The sequence below is a fragment of the Pseudophryne corroboree genome (genome assembly GCF_028390025.1).
Source record: "Pseudophryne corroboree isolate aPseCor3 chromosome 3 unlocalized genomic scaffold, aPseCor3.hap2 SUPER_3_unloc_6, whole genome shotgun sequence".
In the NCBI taxonomy this organism is placed as follows: Eukaryota; Metazoa; Chordata; class Amphibia; order Anura; family Myobatrachidae; genus Pseudophryne; species Pseudophryne corroboree.
Genome location: NW_026967552.1, coordinates 3,019,733 through 3,039,387, shown reverse-complemented (window position 1 = coordinate 3,039,387; position 19,655 = coordinate 3,019,733). Strand labels below are relative to the sequence as shown.

General features: G+C 42.9%; 3 protein-coding genes across 3 annotated transcripts in view; 2 read left to right on the top strand and 1 right to left on the bottom strand.

Moving 5' to 3' along the window:
- LOC134984491 (oocyte zinc finger protein XlCOF22-like) overlaps positions 1 to 19,655 on the top strand; it is a 350,792-nt gene that overhangs the window by 47,847 nt on the left and 283,290 nt on the right. The window lies entirely within an intron of this gene.
- LOC134984507 (zinc finger protein 585A-like) overlaps positions 1 to 19,655 on the top strand; it is a 201,488-nt gene that overhangs the window by 126,133 nt on the left and 55,700 nt on the right. The window lies entirely within an intron of this gene.
- The window catches only part of LOC134984517 (zinc finger protein 2-like), a 47,552-nt gene continuing 34,150 nt past the window's right edge, over positions 6,254 to 19,655 (bottom strand). The window contains exons 5-6 of the mRNA XM_063950084.1: positions 6,665 to 7,030; positions 6,254 to 6,268 (exon numbers count right to left, since the gene is read on the bottom strand). Of these exons, the coding sequence (XP_063806154.1) occupies positions 6,254 to 6,268; positions 6,665 to 7,030 (381 nt within the window). The remainder of the gene's footprint in view (positions 6,269 to 6,664; positions 7,031 to 19,655) is intronic.

The following is a 19,655-nucleotide window of genomic DNA, read 5'->3' as shown; positions in this document are numbered from 1 at the left end:
TCAATGGGATTGTAATTATCTGAGATATTAAAACAACACATTCCTTTAAATTGTTCCCATCCGCTACCTTCTCTGAGCAGTAACTAATGGATGGCTACTAGATATTGAATCACACCTTCTCTAATGTCTCTCAGTTCTTCATTAATGAGTCCTATAGAGGTGCTTGTAGCCTTTATATTTTTAGCTAGTCCATAAAAGTAAAACTTCCTAGGTCTATCACAAGTCTATATAGCAAGCCAAAAGGCATATCAGTAAGGGAATTTTTTATAGTAAATTAATTGTAAATCATAGTATTTTAGCTCTATAACCACGAGATATAAATAGATACTTTTGGTAGGCATGTCTCAATTGATAAGTGATATATTTCTTCTTCTGCTCAAGTACATATTCATCAGTATCTTATCAAAACATCATTTTGTACATATTCCTGGTGTCATTATATCTTCATATGCCATGGTCAGTGTGGGGAACATACTATATGTTTATGTTATTTTCCTTAAGCCATTATGGCTCATGGTGTAGGGAAAGGTAAGAAAGTAGATTGTCTCTTTGTTGGTGCACTAAGATAGAGAATAAATTATTAATTTGTACAAAATATAACTTTTAATGTTAATCATCCCCAATCGTAGTATATCAACTATCTCAGGTAATACCACCTATACAATTCTAGGTCCAACACATTACTGTGGGATAGATCACAATATTGAGCAAGTTATTCGGATCCCACAATATGTCCTAAATCCCTTACAGTATGTCTGTAATCATTGTTATATAACCTATAGTTGTATTAATGTACTGTAAGTCCAAACCCCTTGAGTAATGATCCCACAATCCCACACTTAATATATGAATTGACACAAGTAGTACCACCTATGCAGTTCTATGTTCAATAGAATATTATGGGATGTGTCACAATATTACATTTACTGATCTATCTCTTCCCTTAGGATTGGATTATTATATATCATTAGTCCCTTGTGGTATACCTGTGGTCATTGTTTTATATATACCAAGGGGTGACAGTCACATTCATGTATGGTGTTTTACAGTATTGAGTGATTAATCCAGCCAAGGAGTTATCTATAGTCTCCTAATATTGGGGTATATTACCATTTCTCATTATGGGGTTCTCAGCCTAATTGGTTGTCTGAACTGTTTAAATAAACAGCTCATAAGTCATTCTTAACGTATCATTTCATTTGTGGATGACTCAAATCGTGAGATAGTTTAAACATAAATGAAGTAGTAGAAGCACATATCATGTAAAAGCCTGTTATTGAAAGGTGGATTGAAAAGAACCTCACTCTAGCAGATTTATTTATACATTGTTTCTTATCCAATTGCTGCATACTCTGACATTGATTGTAGCTGATACGGCTTAAATCCTTCCCTTCACAGAGGGAGAGCAGGCTGCGGTGTAACACATTTGTTACAGTGTTGCTATGCAGTTCTCCTGCTGGCAGTACTGTAATGATGGGGTATATGTAATTGCGGTCAAATTGCCACAAATGTCGAAAAACGGGGCATTTTAAATTCAACAATGCAATACAGTACTTTTCGACACAAAAACGGACATTTCAGATTCGACTTTTTAAAATTCGACAGTTGTCAAATTCGATATGTCTGCAGTGGTAAAAATGCGGCTTTTCGACAAAAGTATATTCAATTGAAGAATGTCGATTCGACAACAGTGCTTTTCGACAGTCATTTCGTCAATTTCATTCCGCCTCACTTTGCTGGCGGAATCTAATAAAAAATTTTAAAACTTTTTTTTTGTTTTTGTTTTATTGCTAATAGCATATCTATTTATATTAGAAGGGATTATGTACCTGGTTTGTCTATTAGGAGCCACAAGTATTATTTATATATTTTTTAAAAGAATATATATTTTTTAACTGACTAAAATAGAGAGAGCATGGTTTTCCCCATGTGATATGTGTCCTTATGGCATGCTATATCACATGTGATCTTACTTATATTTCTGACACTATATAGTCATTAAATTCCGTGATATGGAATATTAATGAAGGAGGCACTAATACATATATTGGTTAGGTCTCATGCCAATTAATATGCATATAGACCAGCTAACACAGGTATATCACCAGGGCCGGCTCAAGGGTTTTGTGCACCGCGGGCAGGCGATGGGGGCGTGGCTTCATACAGGGGGCGTTGTCACTTATGCCCCCTGTACAGTAGTAGCACCGATGAAATGATGTGCGGTGCGCGATGATGGCATTGCGCACCGCACAGCAAAGGTCCTCTCCATGAAGGGAAACTAGAAGCTTCGTGTCTAGTTCCCTTCGTGGAGAGGACCATTGCTGTGCGGTGCGCGATGACGTCATCGCGCACCACACAGTAAAGGTCCTCTCCACGAAGGGAAACTAGACGCTACGCAACTAGTTCCCTTCACGGCGGGAGACAGCGGCAGCGGGGGGCAGACGGCACATCAGCAGCGGATCTTGCCATGGTGCGGCGCCCTCCGGACGGTGACTGTGCCCTCCGGAAGACGGTGACGGTGCCCTCCGGAAGGCGGCGCCCCGGGCAAATGTCCTGCTTGCCCGTGGCAAGATCCGCTACTGTATATCACGCAGAGCTGTAACTAGACTTTTTGGTGCTCTGTGCCAGAGAGAGAATTGGTGCCCCCCCTTTACATTTTTCCAATTGGGACATAAGGCGCATGACTCGTTGGAAAGGGGCATGACAATGCTATGACATCCTTTCCACATTATATATATAATAGACAGAGAAAGCTTGTTGTTATTTAGTTACAATACCCTTTATTAATTAACACATTTCAATATACTGCCATACCCAGGATTCAAACCTATAACCCGTTGAATTCGAATTAAACACCCTACTCATTGAGCTTTTTAATCCTGCATAAAAACTATGTACACTATACGAAGCTACTGTAAGAGGATAAAAACATAATCAGCATTGCAATTGAGCAGATCTATGTAGTGTGCAGCCACACATGCAATCTCTTGCAGCCACACACCACATAGATCTGCTCAGCCGCAATGCTGATCATTTTTTCACAAAGTACAAGGTAAGCTTCAAATAGAATTCTCTAGCTTAGAATTATCTACCTTTCTATGCAAGGGCAGATAGCTCAATGAATAAACTGTCTGACTGCAGTGCCACAGGCAGTGGGTTTGAATTCCGGGTATGTCAGAATTTTGAAATGTAATAAAGGATAGTGTGACTGAATAACAAAGAAATCTCAAGTTGAGTTTATGAATGTTGTTTAGGTGTTAGCGACAGAAGGCGACAAGGTAGGAGACAGGTGGGCTTCAAAAAGAGGGGAAGCTGCAAGTGAAAGTAATTAAAGCAGATAATTGACAAGTGCCACCAACAGTGCCCCCTAGCCTGCAGCGCTATGTGCGGTACCCCCTCCGCACACACCTAGTTATGGCCCTGATATCACGTATTACATTGATTCAATTACACTCATATGTGAGACTCCGTATTTCTGAGAAAGCCTATCATTGGAAATGTTCTCTAGGAGCCATTAAATCACAGATACGCTGTGCAGTGCTAGTTCCACCACATGAAGTTTACTATATATCGCGGTTGTCATTCATTTGGATATTTCTGGTCGTATTGTTACACAGTTCTTTACATCATTAGATTAAATTTAAACATTTTTCACAGTGAATTAAGCAGGCATATCAATGCCGCTTTGAAACGCCAACCGACGTGCACGTTTCACACCAGCTTCGTCAGGACAAACCCGATTGCCCTACCTAGAATGACTATAAAGGAAAGAGGAGCCAATCACGGACGGGTGTGTGAGCATGTGATCGCGCATCACATCGTCCTCTCCAAGGCTCCTATTTACTTCTGCAGCGCTGATTGTCTCACACATGTCATGTGTCTAAAACGTCCAATCCTGGTAGATGATTCTCAGATCATAATAGACCCCGGGGATCAACATGAATTAAATAAAAGGAAAAATTAAATAACACATTCAGCAGATGAGAATCTATACGTAATCGAATCTTAGAGAATTTGTACTACATAAACGGGGGATTTTTTGAGGTATAATTACATATATTATTAAACGTTTAATTGCATATTATGATCTCTAGGATAATATCTCTCTTCATCATAAGATAAGTTAAGAGGGAAGGGGGATCATACATTGATAGAAATCCTAGACTGGTAATTCTGGTGTTGGGATTTATTAGCTAATGCTGAGCATGAATATATTAATGGTCCTGCGGTTTAATGCTTATATAATATGTGTATGAGTGATGGTGATTTGTTTAAGAATTATGTACGTGATAGGTGCAAAACAAAATATTGGTCAATGACCTTAGAGTGTATACATTTTTACGTGTTAATTAAATTAATTATCAAAATTGAGTGGTGAGAATTATTATATAAATGAATGTGAATGTGCAGATGTGAGAAAAAATAAACAAAGCATGTGAAATGAATGAAGTAAAAGCTATATAAAATAAACGTGCAGAAAAGTGAAGGTGAAAATAATGGCCCTCATTCCGAGTTGTTCGCTCGCAAGGCGAATTTAGCAGAGTTGCTCACCGCCTACTGGGAGTGTATCTTAGCATCTTAAAATTGCGAACGATGTATTCGCAATATTGCGATTACAAACTACTTAGCAGTTTCTGAGTAGCTCCACACTTACTCGGCATCTGCGATCAGTTCAGTGCATGTCGTTCCTGGTTTGACGTCACAAACACACCCAGCGTTCGCCCAGACACTCCCCCGTTTCTCCGGCCACTCCTGCGTTTTTTCCGGAAACGGTAGCGTTTTTATCCACACGCCCATAAAACGCCGTGTTTCCGCCCAGTAACACCCATTTCCTGTCAATCACACTACGATCACCGGAGCGATGAAAAAGCCGTGAGTAAAAATCCTATCTTCATAGCAAAATTACTTGGCGCAGTCGCAGTGCGAACATTGCGCATGCGTACTAAGCAGAAAAACGCTGCGATGCGAAGAAATTTACCGAGCGAACAACTCGGAATGACCTCCTATATATATATATATATATATATATATATTTATTTATATTAGAGTATTTAAACCGATTGTGAAGACTCAATATGATGGTATTTTCAGATTAATTATTTTCCAATAAATTCCCTACACAAATGGATGAATTTATGATAAGGTATGTGCAAAAATCTTCCCTAAATTACCACGTCTGGTGAGTTGTATATTGCTGTATACTCCTTCTATATAGATCTCATCTAAAGATTTGAGTCCTTCTTTATCAATATGGTTATTAATAGTATTTGTAACATATAAGACATATAAGTAAGATTTTGACCTCTGCAAGAAAAAATCTAATGAACGTATGTCATCTACTAGATATGTATAGAATTAGACAGATATCTGCCGACATATAGTAAATGTGGTCCCACAGTACCCTCAATTGAATCCATAAATGTGTGGGCACATCGGGTAAGTGATCAATTTCTCAAATAAGGGAATCCCATGAGAGCTATTGATTAATAAAACGTATCATGGTGTGCGTCGAGATCTTAATTCCCCCATCATTGAAAGGTAAGTGGCTATTGTTATATTGTATCTCTTAAATCTCAGGGTATCATCACTTGGATTTGTGAATAAATGAGTGTAACAGGTAAGTAGTCTATTTCTCAGAAGGGAGAATTCTGGGTACACAGTGGGTCACATGATGGTATGCATCAAAATCACATTTTTACCTAATGTATGTTCAATCTTCAAAAATAAGGTAAGTGACTATTATTTTCCTTTAGCCCTTTTGGATACTGGTATCCCATTAAGGATGCCATTGACCTTCAAACCTGAGAAGATCTCCATCTGTGTCCCCACCTCGGATGTTCATCTCAAAGTGTCTATTACCCAATGCCTGATGGTCTGTGTGGACTTATTTGACTGCTAGCCTCAAATAGGTTACATACTCATGTATTCCCTGCATAGGTGAATAAATTCTATGTTAAAGTATATCCAGGGCTCTTCCCTAAAACACCACATCTAATAATGACTATGTTACTATATACTCCTCCTATATGGATCAAATCTGAAGTTAGCAATACAGGTATTAATAATATGCATAAAATGTGGGACACATGTACAGGAATCTAGCCCCTACAATGGATTTATAAGTACAAATCATCCCCTAAATATATATGAAATAGACATATGTCTATTAATATATAATAATGAATGTGATCTCAAAATACCCTCAACTGAGTCCATGTATATATATGGACACAACAAGTAAGTAATCAATTTCTCAAGAGACAGAATCCTAGAAAGACAAAAAAAACAATAAGTCATATGATGGTATATATCAGAATCATAGTTCCCCCATTATAAAATAGATAGGTAACTGTCATTTACATTTGATCTCTCAAATCCCAGGGGATCATCACTTGAACTTGTGAGTAGGTGGACGTATCCAGCAGGTAATCATTTACTCAAAAGGGAAAACTCCTGGATACACACTGGATCTCATAATGGTATACAACAGGATCATGTTTTCTCCTGATGCACGTTCAATCTCACAAAAAAAGTAAGTAACTGTTGTTTTCATTCAGACCTCTTGGATGTTGACATCCCATTAGGAATATAATTTGGCTCTCAAACCTAAGGAGATTGCCATCTATATCCCCACCTCGAATATTCATCTCAAAGTATCTCATACCAAAGGCCTGAAGGGATCTAATTGTGATGTTGCAGAAAGTGGTTGTAGGGGAAGAGGATAATTGAAATTCCATTTCCTTGGAATTCTAAATTTCTTACTGGGAGAAGCCCAAGCCTCTTCCATAATTTCCTTCAGCTGTTCTGACCTAGGAACCTCAGTACTGACTGTTTTGGAACATTTAAACACAGGTGACTTGGATTTTAACACAGACTCTGTTGATTCTTGTAAGGATAGAATGGCTTTCATTGCCTTAATTAACTCAGGTATGTCCACTGAGCTGAGACCTTCCTCCTCAGCTTCATATGCAGAAATGGAGTGTAATGAGTCTTCATTCTCCAACGAATCCTCATCTGAAGCATGTGTAGACTGTGAAGATGTTGTTTCATGTCTATGTGCTTTACTTACCACTGTCCTTTCAGCCTGTTTCTGTTGAGAGGCTGCTGCTTCCACTGCTGGATGTGATAAACCTCAGGTGGAATGCTGTATGTAAGGGTTAATAGTGTAACCTATCCCTGGTACAGAAGTTGGAATTATCCACTGAGCTATACTGGATAATGTCTGTACAAAGGTAGCCCATGGTGGTTCAACTTGCACCTGTGTCCTCCTTGGATTTTTCAAGAGACTTTGATGAAAGCTAAAACAATTTTTCTAAACCAGATCCTGAGAGCTTAACTCAGCTTTGACAAACATGATGAATATTGGTGCTGCTGTGAGTGTATTTTCCTCACCCCTGCCGCTCTTAGACATGATAAATAATCACACACTTGCACAGTGTACTACACAATTTGTGCTGTAATCACTTTCAATTTTGTTAAAGGGACATAAAATCTGACCCTACCCTGCTTAGTACAAGCATTGAAGATCTGACAGAATTATAGTAAATTCAGCAGTCACTGTTTATACATTAGTATAATAAGCAATATGAGCACATAATCAACTACAAATACATTTCAAGTATGTAGGAGAAACCTATTACTGAGAAAAAGCATAGAGCGACTGGAACCGGAAGTGACATTGGGCGCGCACACACAAGGACGCACACAAGGACGGAGCGACAAGGTGCTAGAGCCGTGAGCCGGGGGAGCCAGAAGCCGGCAGCAAGGGGGAAGACAGCAGCCAGGGAGAGACAATAGTCAGGAGGAAGCAGTGGCTGGAGGGAGCCAGCAGCTGGTGGGGAAGGGAGCCTGCAGCCGGGGAGAACAACTTCTGTGCACAGATCAGTGGAGCAGGGAGCAGATAAGTATTAACTTTCCCTATTAGCTTTTCCCACTGTGTTGTATAACTGATTGTCTTCCTTTATCCATTACTGCATTTTATTGTTGAGTCCCTGTATTTGTACTAAATTTATCCTTATCCTATCCATTTATATATTTTTTTTATTTATTGTCCCTTATTCCTTTATTTTATTTATTTATTGTTCCTTATATATTGATTGTCCCCTTCTTTTTGATTTTCTGAAGGTAACAGGGAGTTAGCACTAATAAAAAAAATGGGTGTGGCCGAGATTGGGAATCTCACGCAATGCATGCCGTGCATGATGTATGCGCACCTGACACAACAGTCCGAGTGCGGGTACATCTGTGCGAGATGTGAGCGTACGGCCGCCCTGGAAGCCCAGGTAACTGATCTAGAGCGGACCGTTATGAGACTGAGGAGCATTCACAATCTCGAGCAAAGTTTACGCAGAACGGTGGAGGAGTTGCAGGGGGATCACTGGTAGACGAGGAAGATCAGGTAGACAGCTGGGTCATGGTTAGAAGGAAGTAGAGGGGGAGGGGAAGACAGGACATCTCCGATCTGCCAAACCCCAATAAATTATCCGATTGGATGAAGATTCTGAGGATGGCAGTGAGGAAATGACAGAACCAGAGGAGACAGTTTCCTCTAGCAACCAGAGTAGCGGTCCCCCCAGAACAGATGTGAAAAAAGATAATGAGGTACCTAGTCAGATTGTGGTGGTAGGGGATTCTATTATCAGGAAGACAGGGCAATCTGCTACTGGGACCATGATCGCCGTAGTCTGTTGTCTTCCGGGTGCTCAGGTACGGCACATCGCGGACAGGGTAGATAGATTGTTGGGAAGGGCTGGTAAAGACCCGGCGGTCTTGGTGCATGTTGGCACCAATGACAAAGTTAGTGGCAGTTATGATGTCCTTAATAAAGACTATAGGGACTTAGGCAAGAAACTTAAGGCAAGGACATCTAGGGTAATATTCTCTGAAATATTACCATTGCCACGTGCTAGCCCAGGGAGGCAGAGGGAGATCACGGAGGTAAATGTGTGGCTTAGAGACTGGTGTAGGAAGGAGGGGTTTATGTTCCTGGAACACTGGGTGGACTTCTCAGTCAGGCGTCATCTATTGTCTATTCATTTGGGGGCTGACCTCCCTCATACTGGCTGCCGCTGACAGCGCACTCATACTTTATTCTTCTTGCGATGGATTGCACCTGAATGAAGAGGGGGCTGCGGTGCTGGGGGGGCAGGATGGTTAGAAGATTGGAGGAACTTTTAAACTAGGAGCCTGGGGGGAATATTTAGCTAGAAGCTATGGGTTAATTAGGGAGAGCAGTAAGGATGGGGGTAGTGAACTATTTGGGGGTGGAGAAGGGGGGAGCGTAAGGGATAGATCATGTCAAACTAACGTAATTAGCTTCTACGAGGAAGTGAGCGAGAATCTTGATCAGGGAAAAGCAGTGGATGTGGTGTATTTAGATTTTGCAAAAGCCTTCGATACAGTGCCACATAGGAGACTGATCATCAAATTAAGGGAACTTGGTCTAGGATATACTATTTGTACATGGCTAGGTAATTGGCTGGATAACAGAGTACAACGAGAAATGGTCAACAGGATGTTCTCCAGCTGGGCACCAGTAGTTAGTGGAATACCACAAGGGTCCATACTTGGCGCACAACTGTTCAATATATTTATCAACGATCTAGGAATAGGCCTGGAAAGCACAGTGTCAATCTTTGTGGATGATACTAAGCTGTGTAAGGTCATTCAGATAGCGATTTGGAGTCTCTACAAAATTACTTATTTAAACTTGAAGCCTGGGCGTCTAAATGGGGAATGAGGTTCAATATAGAAACAAGCTAAATTATGCATTTTGGGACAAAAAAAAACACACAAACATTGTACACTCTAAATGGGGAAATTATAGGGGTAACTGTGGTGGAAAAAGATTTGGGGGTGCTCATGGATAATAGGCTTACAGTACATAATGTCAAAATGCTGCAAAAAAGGCAAGTAAAGTGCTCACATGCATAAAACGGGGCATTGAGACCAAGGACGAGGATGTAATCCTGCCACTGTACAAATCATTGGTACGTCTGCACCTGGAATATTGTGTTCAGTTCTGGGCACCATATTATAAAACAGATATAGGAGAACTAGAAAGAGTTCAAAGCGGGCTACTAAACTGGTTAAAGGGCTAGAGACACTGGAGTACGAGGAAAGGCTTCCGTATACAGCGTAGGGAAGGGTTCTTCACGGTAAGGGCAATAAAAATGTGAATCTCCCTGCCGGAGAAGATAGTAATGGCAGACTCTGTAAATGTATTTAAAAACCGATTAGACAAATGTCTAACTATAAAGAGTATCCAGGGTTATAGCATTTAACACAGTGACATTAATCTGGGAGTGGTAAGAGTCATTGTTGTCAATTGGTACTAAGACATTACATCAGCAGGTACATTATAATATGATCAGCTGATCACAGAATACAGGTTGAACCCGATGGGCATTTTGCCTCTTTTCAACCTCACTAATTATGTAACTATGTGACTATTACCTTATATAGGAGTTTAGCCATATTCAGACGCATAGCAAAAGAACAACAGTAATAATTATTAGACTCGTATGCATTAGGCACATATCCAACTATTCGTACTCAAAAGGTAGTTAGATACTTAGTGCTGTATTACCCGGCTCAGGAGAGTGGGATACGACGAGACTCACCTCACTTCCAGGACCGATCAATACGTTAGCGAACGCTGAGTGGATCCAGACACTAATAGTGTACACAATCGCCCCGTGAACCTACAGTGAACACAGATGCCCAAGTGAATAAAGCCGCACCAGTCACACAGCCGCCTATGCTGCGACTGGGTCCTTTTAGATACACAGTGTCTCAGATGGAAGCCAGAAAATGGTTCATGGGAGGGGTGAGCAGGGGAGCGTCTGACTCCCCACAGCTGACATCAATCCCAGGGATGGTGGCCTCATACTACCTCTGGAGCCTATGATCCTGAAGGCCTAGCACGGTGCACCATAGGTGGCAGCTGCATCAGTGACCGGTAATCTCCTCCAAAACAGTGTGACTGTGTCCGTGTTCCCCCTCTAAGCAGAACCGATGCCTTACCTTCTCCCCATGCTCCGGTCACAGCCAGGTAACTTCTGCTGGACTTGCTAGTATATCCGATGCAGACTCCCGCCAAAACAGCACTGTACATGTGGGTAAGCGTTGTCATGACTCAGCGGGGCATTGTTGGAGCTACTCTTTCTAAGGTAGGTGTAAGATGCTTTTTAGAAAGATCACTCAAGAAAAAGACTATAAAAATAAAATAAGAAAGCTTATAGCTGCTAAAAACCAGAAGCCCTCTTGACCATGGACTGGCTCCAGCCACACCAAACAAAAAACTGATTTGCCTGAGCCAGGAGGTGGGGATATATGGACGGGCCCACTGCATGCTGGGAGGCCAAAAGCTTTGACCATTTGGTGCAAATCCACTGTCGCATCATCATATCCCAATGTTATCCTGTGGATAACCTGTGGACCCTGCAGGAGAAAAAACTGTTACAGCAGCTGGGAGAGTTACATGAAATGAGGAGCTGGTGCAGCTGGTTAATGAGCTGGATGAAATCACAGGAACTATACAGCAGCTGCAGCAAATAGAGAGTCAAAAGTTATAATGCTGATTCCATGGACCTGTCTGAGGCTGGCCAGGATGCTGATGCAAAGAAGATCCAAGCTGGTGGTGAAGGAAACCTGCAGAGTTCCAGCTTAGATGTGGAAAGCTGTGAAGGTGGCTCTCTAGGAGAAGGTAGATGTGATGGTGGGTGACCAAGTGCCATATGTGGCAGCTTCTAGGTACACATTGCGGATCTGGTGGTGGCTGTGGTCTCTCAGTGTCTGGTCTAGGATTGGCTATCAACCATTGATGATCAGGAATCATTGATGGTTTATACCTGATGATAACTAGTTTTACCATCAAAGGCAGAGAGCCAGGTAGTTACCCGCCATCAATAGTAGCTGTGAAGATACTGGGTTCCAAATCACTCACAGTGGTAGATGAAACACCAACAGTGGTTATTGAACAGAATGGGCTCTAACCAGCTCAGCACACCTCTGTAATCCAATTCCACATGACAATTCCCACCACAAACTCCTGACAGAACATCACTACTTAGTCAAGGAGCATAGAATCTCTCAGCTCTCTGGTTAGCTCTACTTATACCCCCAGAAGCTTCATATAGCAGGGGTGTGTGTGACATATTTGTCTAAGGATCTTACAGCATTGTAATACAATACATATTCTAATCAAGGTGATTACATCAGTCAGAGAACAACCATGTCTGGTCAGCTCACTGTAGGACAATAGGGAGTAAACAAAAATGGGCAATGGTACCTTATATGACTCACCCTTTGAGTGTCCACTGTGGTGGTAGTAAACAATAGAAAACTAGGTCTAACATGAATACATTATCCAAAGGGTAACAGATAACGTAACACAATTGCATATAGTAACAATATTAAGGTTGATTTATACACAATATTGGGTGAGCAGTAATGGACATGTTATGGAGAATGAGGAAACATATGAATTGAATGTATAGGGATATGGGGATAAAAAGTACATATCTGACATGAGAAATGAGGCATAGCTATATTGTCACAGACCTCTCATTTCCTCACAGTAGCCATGGGCCAGATGTTATTTCCCATCATTTACAGACTTCTGCCGCTGCACCGAGATGATAGGCTGTCAGCCAGTAGCCCAGCACCGCTCCGGCTCTTACATATAGTGTGCTGTTCCAGCTGGGAATGGGATGCCCCATCCACCTCACTGACTATCATAATTCTTATCATATAGAACTAAAGAATACTTCGATATAGTGGGCAATATAAACTGCCAGACAACATTTGTGGTTTATGTAATCTCCTGCATTTGCGGTTGCCAATATGTCGGTAGAACAATACGCTCTCTAGGGTTTTTAGAACATAGAAGATTAATTCTTAAAAAGTCAACTAAACACAGTGTACCTAGACATGTTTGCTCACTCCATGGAGGTGATTGTGGGGTTCTGCCCATACAGGGAGTTGAACATATAAAACAGACATTCCGAGGTGGGGATAGATATAACCTCCTCTGTAAGAGGGAAGCATACTGGATTTGTATGATAGATACTTTGTTCCCTCTAGGGCTCAACGAAAACATTGAGCTGAATAATATATGAATCAATGTCTGTATGTTATTCTATTTTATCCTATAGCTTCCTTTTTTTTCTTCTTTCCTCCCCCCTTTTTTCCCTGGCTGTTTTCTTATCCTTCTGTTAAGAAACTTAGGGGCAGATTTATTAAGCTCGGTGAAGTGACAAAGTGGAAGGTGATAAAGAACCAGCCAATCAGATCCTAGCTGTCATGTCACAGGCTGGCTTTTATTATTGGCATAACTGTTTTTATTGTGTTGAACTCTAATAACTATTAGAAATATTTTTATTTATATACCATCAGCGCTCTTTTATGTCTCTATTGAAACTTAAACAATTTATATCGTCTAAGGCATCCAGTTGCCGCATAGGAGCTGCTATCTAATAATCAATATATTTGCTGCTCATTTAATACATGTAACATTGCATTAGTGCCTGATTTAGCTAGGTGATTATGGGCCAGATGTACTAAGCCTTGAAAAGTGATAACTATCACGGTGATAAAGTACCAGCCAATCGACTCCTAACTGTCATTTTTCAAACACAGCCAGTGACATGGTAGTTAGGAGCTGATTGGCTGGTAGTTTATCACTGTGAAATTTATCACTTTTCAGGCTTAGTACATTTCCCCCTATATCTTGCATTTTGTCACCTCACTGATGTGACAGGCTCAGCTGTCAGTCATGCAGCCCCACTGCTCCCAGTCTCTCCGTACTCATACATACATGCCTTTCTGGGAGTGTCTCGTCCTGGGTGTCAGTGATGCAGCCCCACTGCGCCCACTCTCTCCGTACTCATACATACATGCCTTTCTGGGAGTGTCTCGTCCTGGGTGTCAGTCATGCAGCCCCACTGCGCCCACTCTCTCCGTACTCATACATACATGCCTTTCTGGGAGTGTCTCGTCCTGGGTGTCAGTCATGCAACCCCACTGCTCCCACTCTCTCCGTACTCATACATACATGCCTTTCTGGGAGTGTCTCGTCCTGGGTGTCAGTCATGCAGCCCCACTGCACCCACTCTCTCCGTACTCATACATACATGCCTTTCTGGGAGTGTCTCGTCCTGGTCAGTGATGCAGCCCCACTGCTCCCACTCTTTCCGTACTCATACATACATGCCTTCTGGGAGTGTCTCGTCCTGGTTGTCAGTGATGCAGCCCCACTGCTCCCACTCTTTCCGTACTCATACATACATGCCTTCTGGGAGTGTCTCGTCCTGGTTGTCAGTGATGCAGCCCCACTGCTCCCACTCTCCGTACTCATACATACATGCCTTTCTGGGAGTGTCTCGTCCTGGTTGTCAGTGATACAGTCCCACTGCGCCCACTCTCTCCGTACTCATACATATATGCCTTTCTGGGAGTGTCTCGTCCTGGTTGTCAGTCATGCAGCCCCACTGCGCCCACTCTCTCCGTACTCATACATACATGCCTTTCTGGGTGTGTCTCGTCCTGGTTGTCAGTGAGACAGTGTCTCTGGCACAGCTGTGTAATCATGATGTGAGTGTGTGCTGAGTAGTGAGTACTGCTAGCAGCAAGTCTCACAGCTTAACTGCAGTGTAGAAGTGAGGTGGGGGTGGGGAGAAGGGGGTTGCTACACCAATGAGTCAAGGAATGGAGGAGTTGGATGGGACTCACACAGCAGGTGGTGAAAAGCTTAAAAAGGAGGAGTGGTTGGAAGGGGAAGGAACTAGTAGGTTCAGAAGGGATTAGTGAGGGTAAGGACTCTCAAGGGAAATTGGAGTGGGATCCCACAGGTACCAAACTGGGTAAAGAGCAGCTTTTAGGAAGGAAATAGGTGAGCCAGACCCTGTGGTTGACCCTTCTCTGCCTCATGTGGGGTGGATCCTTGGACTCTCCAGATCCTGGGGATTCTTCTTGCCCTCTACCTGGTGGTTCTGTGGTCATCTCAGGCCATGAACCTCCCAGATGCCTGGCCTCCAGATAAACATGTAATGGTCATGAAGGTGGTCCTGGGCTCTGTACAGGAGGAGGTGGAACAAGCAAAGGAAAGTTGTGTCCCTTCTGAAGGGGCAATGGTGGACATTGTGAATGGTGAAGGGAAGGTTTTGTGGGTGAAGAGGGAGTTATGCCATATATCCCAGAAACATGGGTCCTCAGCCTATATGATGTGCCACCATTAATGTGGCTTCTGTCTTGTGCAACCAAGCTTGATTTATGGGATTTGTCATTTTTTTAAGCAGGATAAATGCTGATTTTTTTATTTCTGCAGTAGACTAGAATAAGCTGAGACAGTCCACTTCCATTATACCACCGGAATGTGACGGTCAGTGACCACCGTGCCATCACTTACCTGTATGCTTACACGAAACAGAATGATGGAACACTTACACGGTTTCTTTACATCTTCTGGGGTCCACTCCGAGATTAGACATTATGGCGTAATTACTCAGACGGGAATATAAAACAGAATAAAAAATAAAAGCTATAATGTAATAATTAGATGCAAACAAAAGCTTTTATTATGAAATCATACAGAGGAGTATCCGCACCATATAGATGTAACATACAACAAACCACCGCAGATGGAACCCGGGTGACTCTAATGCACATGGTAATGTACAGGGTATATATGGATAGGATCTTGTATCAGAAAACACTCAGCACTCCTGATCAAGATGAGTGTCTGCAACAAGTTAGGCAAACTAGAAGTGAAAACACGTTCCAATGGCCGCCATATTGTCGTGCAGCAATACAGATTGTGTAAACTGGTATTAGACATTCACATTTACACAAAGCACAAGATACAAAATAAACAGCAGAAAAAAGACCTAAGCATTTGGGATGTATTATTTAGGAAGTAAAATAGGATTTTGGTACCTACCAGTAAATCCTTTTCTCTTAGTCCGTAGAGGATGCTGGGGATTCCAAAAGGACCATGGGGTATAGACGGATCCGCAGGAGCTTGGGCACACTGTAAAGACTTAAAGTGGGTGTGAACTGGATCCTCCCTCTATGACCCTCCTCCAGACCTCAGTTAGAAAACTGTGCCCAGGAGAGATGGACAATTGCGAGGAAAGAATTTATTGTTATAAACACAGTGAGTGTCATACCAGCTCAGACCTCAAACACACCGTAGAACGTGGCACTCCGTAGAATACCAGTCAACGGCATGAACAAAACCCTGAGAGAATATGTAACACAACCCATGTGTCCACAGAAACAAAAATAGGACCCTGCATGCTATGTCATGAACAACGGTAGCAACCACCAGACAGAGAAGACACACCACCAGGGTGTAACCAAAAAGCAATAACTGCAGACACCGTACGCACTGGGACGGGCGCCCAGCATCCTCTACGGACCAAGAGAAAAGGATTTACCAGTAGGTACCAAAATCCTATTTTCTCATACGTCCTAGAGGATGCTGGGGATTTCAAAAGGACCATGGGGTTTATACCAAAGCTCCAAAACGGGCGGGAGAGTGCGGACGACTCTGCAGCACCGAATGAGCAAACACAAGGTCCTCAACAATCCGGGTATCAAACTTGTAAAGCATGGCAAAAACTTTTGACCCCGACCAAGAATCCGCTCGGCAAAGTTGAACCGCCGAGACTCCTCGGACATTCGCCCAAGAAAATCCCATCTTCCCAAAAGAAGGAACCTCCACCGACTTCGGTGACGGCAAAGCAGCCGTAGAACAAACATGCCAGACCGCATCACAGATTCAGCATGCAACAAACTGCATAACGCAGTCTCCCAAAGTAAGCTGGGAACATACCACATAAACAGGGCCTCTGTTACTCCAAACTAAGCCAAATAGATGACTTGCATACTCAAAACCCTGGCTAGAGCAAGGGGGTTTGAACCAGCTAATGCCTAAGTAACCCCCGGCATCAACAAAAGCCTGATTTCTGCGAAACCCCTCTTGGTAGAACTATCAACCGAGTACTCAATTCCTCTCTATCCACCTGAAAGATCAAACAAGGCTCTTGTGGGACAAGACCACCACTTCCGACACCCGCCTTGCGGACGTCGAAGTCAAAAACCTGACCACTTTCCAAACGAGAAAAATTTCCGCAAAAAAACGTAATAGTCTTGCCTTCACATCGGCTTGTAACGTATGGATAAGCACGACCTAGCTGAAAGTCCTCCATAGGAGCCTTCCTGGATACACACCGAGACACATAATTACTCCAACAACGGTTGTAACGCTGTGCCGTGAGTTCTTTCCAAGCCGGAAGAATTGAAGAAACGACTTCACTGGGGACACCCATTCAGCTTAGGATACGACCTTCAACCGCCCCGCCATTAGACGCAGCCGCGGTAAGTCCTGATACACGCCCTGATCCTGTTGTAACATTACCTCACGTAAAGGAAGAGGGCAGTAATTTTCTATGAGTAAACCATGAAAACTGGATAGCCAACCCTCTCTGGTTAGACCGGAGTTCAGAGGATCATCGATCATCTTACGCTTACCACTGCCAGAAAAGTGAAAGCGGAGAGGCCACCTCGACCGACTAAAAACACCCACGGTGTCACAGGGATGTCCGCTGCTATATCCCGAGTGTCTCTTAACCTGGAACCCTCTCCTCGAGGTCTCACGTTGAGGCGAAACGCCAACATGTCCAATTGCGACACTCCACAAAGACTTGGCACGTCTGGGAAAGCTTCTCAATAATGACAGTATTTTTCCCGGCTGAATATCATGTCCGCAAAGGAAATCTATGTCTCCGTCGTTTACCTCCGGAATGAAGACTGCTAACATAGCGTTTACCAGACTTCCCCCTCAACTGCAAACAGTGCATCTTCTGCCATTTTCGTTTTTTTTTTGTTCCGCCCTAGCGGATTACTTACGCCATTTCTGACAAGGCTTCTGGCAGAATTAACACGGCAGAGCATGAAGAATACGTTCGTCTAAAATAGCTCTTAATTCCAAAGCTTACAGCAGACAAGTTTCCCAACCTGACCTCATCCTCTGGAAATACGTCCCTTGCAAAGGACTGCTCCCCAGCTTCGGAGATTTATATGCACGGACACCAAGATCTAAACCTGGATCCCTAACCTTTATTCCTCTAGAAGGAAAAAATCGAGCAGACACCACAGGAGCGATGTCCTGGCCGTTTTGATTATATTCCGGTGGATGCGCAGGTGAGACCCGGACCACATTTCCAACTGGTCCCATGAAAATCACTCTGGTATTAGACCTGCTCTCCGAAAAAAAAACTCTCTTGCAGCATCTTCTTAATGGAACCTATTGATGAGGTGTCACCTCAAAGTCGATCCAACTCTGGAACCTCAGACCTCTTTCCACAGGAAAACACCAAACCATAACCGGTCAGTATCTACTCTGAAAACCACTTCTGACATCTGCGTCGTTGGGAACAACAGGCCCATTTCTGCGCTGAAGAACCGTCAGAGATAAACAAGGATATGCACCTTTTTACAGGGACAACCAGACAATGTCCTGAACGTGACGCACCTCTGTAAGGCGTTGCGTGTTACCTCCCCTTCCATAGGGGAGTGGCAAAATCTATTAGAAAAAACAGTAAGGGGAAACAACCGTAACTCAGAATGTTCCCCTTTGGCTTCTATAAATAACTCACATGTCGTAGTCTATTCCTAGACTAACTGAAAATTAGTGGACAAGTGGTCACCGAAGTGGGGACCAGCCAGATAGACTCAGCGACAAGTGGTGTATGTAGTGGAAACAGAAACTACGTCCACTTCTGCGAACCTAACAAGGCTGCAGAACACTTACCTTTTCACCTTCCACTGTCTACACAGAAAAGGAAAAATAAAAAGAACGGTCTCGAACCGGTTATAGACTGCATCCCACAAAAGAATGCGTCATCCACCGTTGTGAAGGAGGTTAACTCACGAATTTAGCCTTATCAGCGGATACCGCCGAGATTAACTGAAGAGAGGCCACACCAAACAGCTGTATACCTCCCACCAGCATCTCCTGGAGACGACCTCCGCATTTTTCCGGTCACACCACCTACTGTCACTTGGCAGCCTGCTGTAATGTTATAAGGAAAAATAAACATAGGCAAGCCCTACCCACTCTGGGCAGGATAATTCTATCGGATGCTTACCCGACTACCACACTCCCTCAAGTGCATACATTGCAAATAAGGTCAAAGTATAGAAATAAAATTTCACTTAGCTGCCTGTGTATGATCCTTTGCGACCGGGCTCTGCGTCGACCAGGAGTTGACTGTCATAGATTTCTCTCCGCGTTGTGAAGAGATTAATATTCGGACTCCTTGAGAGCATCGAAACCAACTCGATCCCGGCCAATCTAGAGCTTAATCAACAGAGCGACCAGCCCATGAGAAGAATACCATTATTTCAGCGTTCATGTATATACATCATGTAATACACAATATAACACATATATCGTAATCATGCATATATAAAGTCATATCTACACATAAATACATATAGACATAACCTATACGCAAGTGGATTGTCCAGACCCGTCAGGTCCCTAGTGACAGTAATGTGTATGACCATGTACTGACATGCCCCCCATGTGGATCTACCAGGAACTTTACGGCCGACAGAAACTGAGGAAATGTCGACAGCCCGGAATA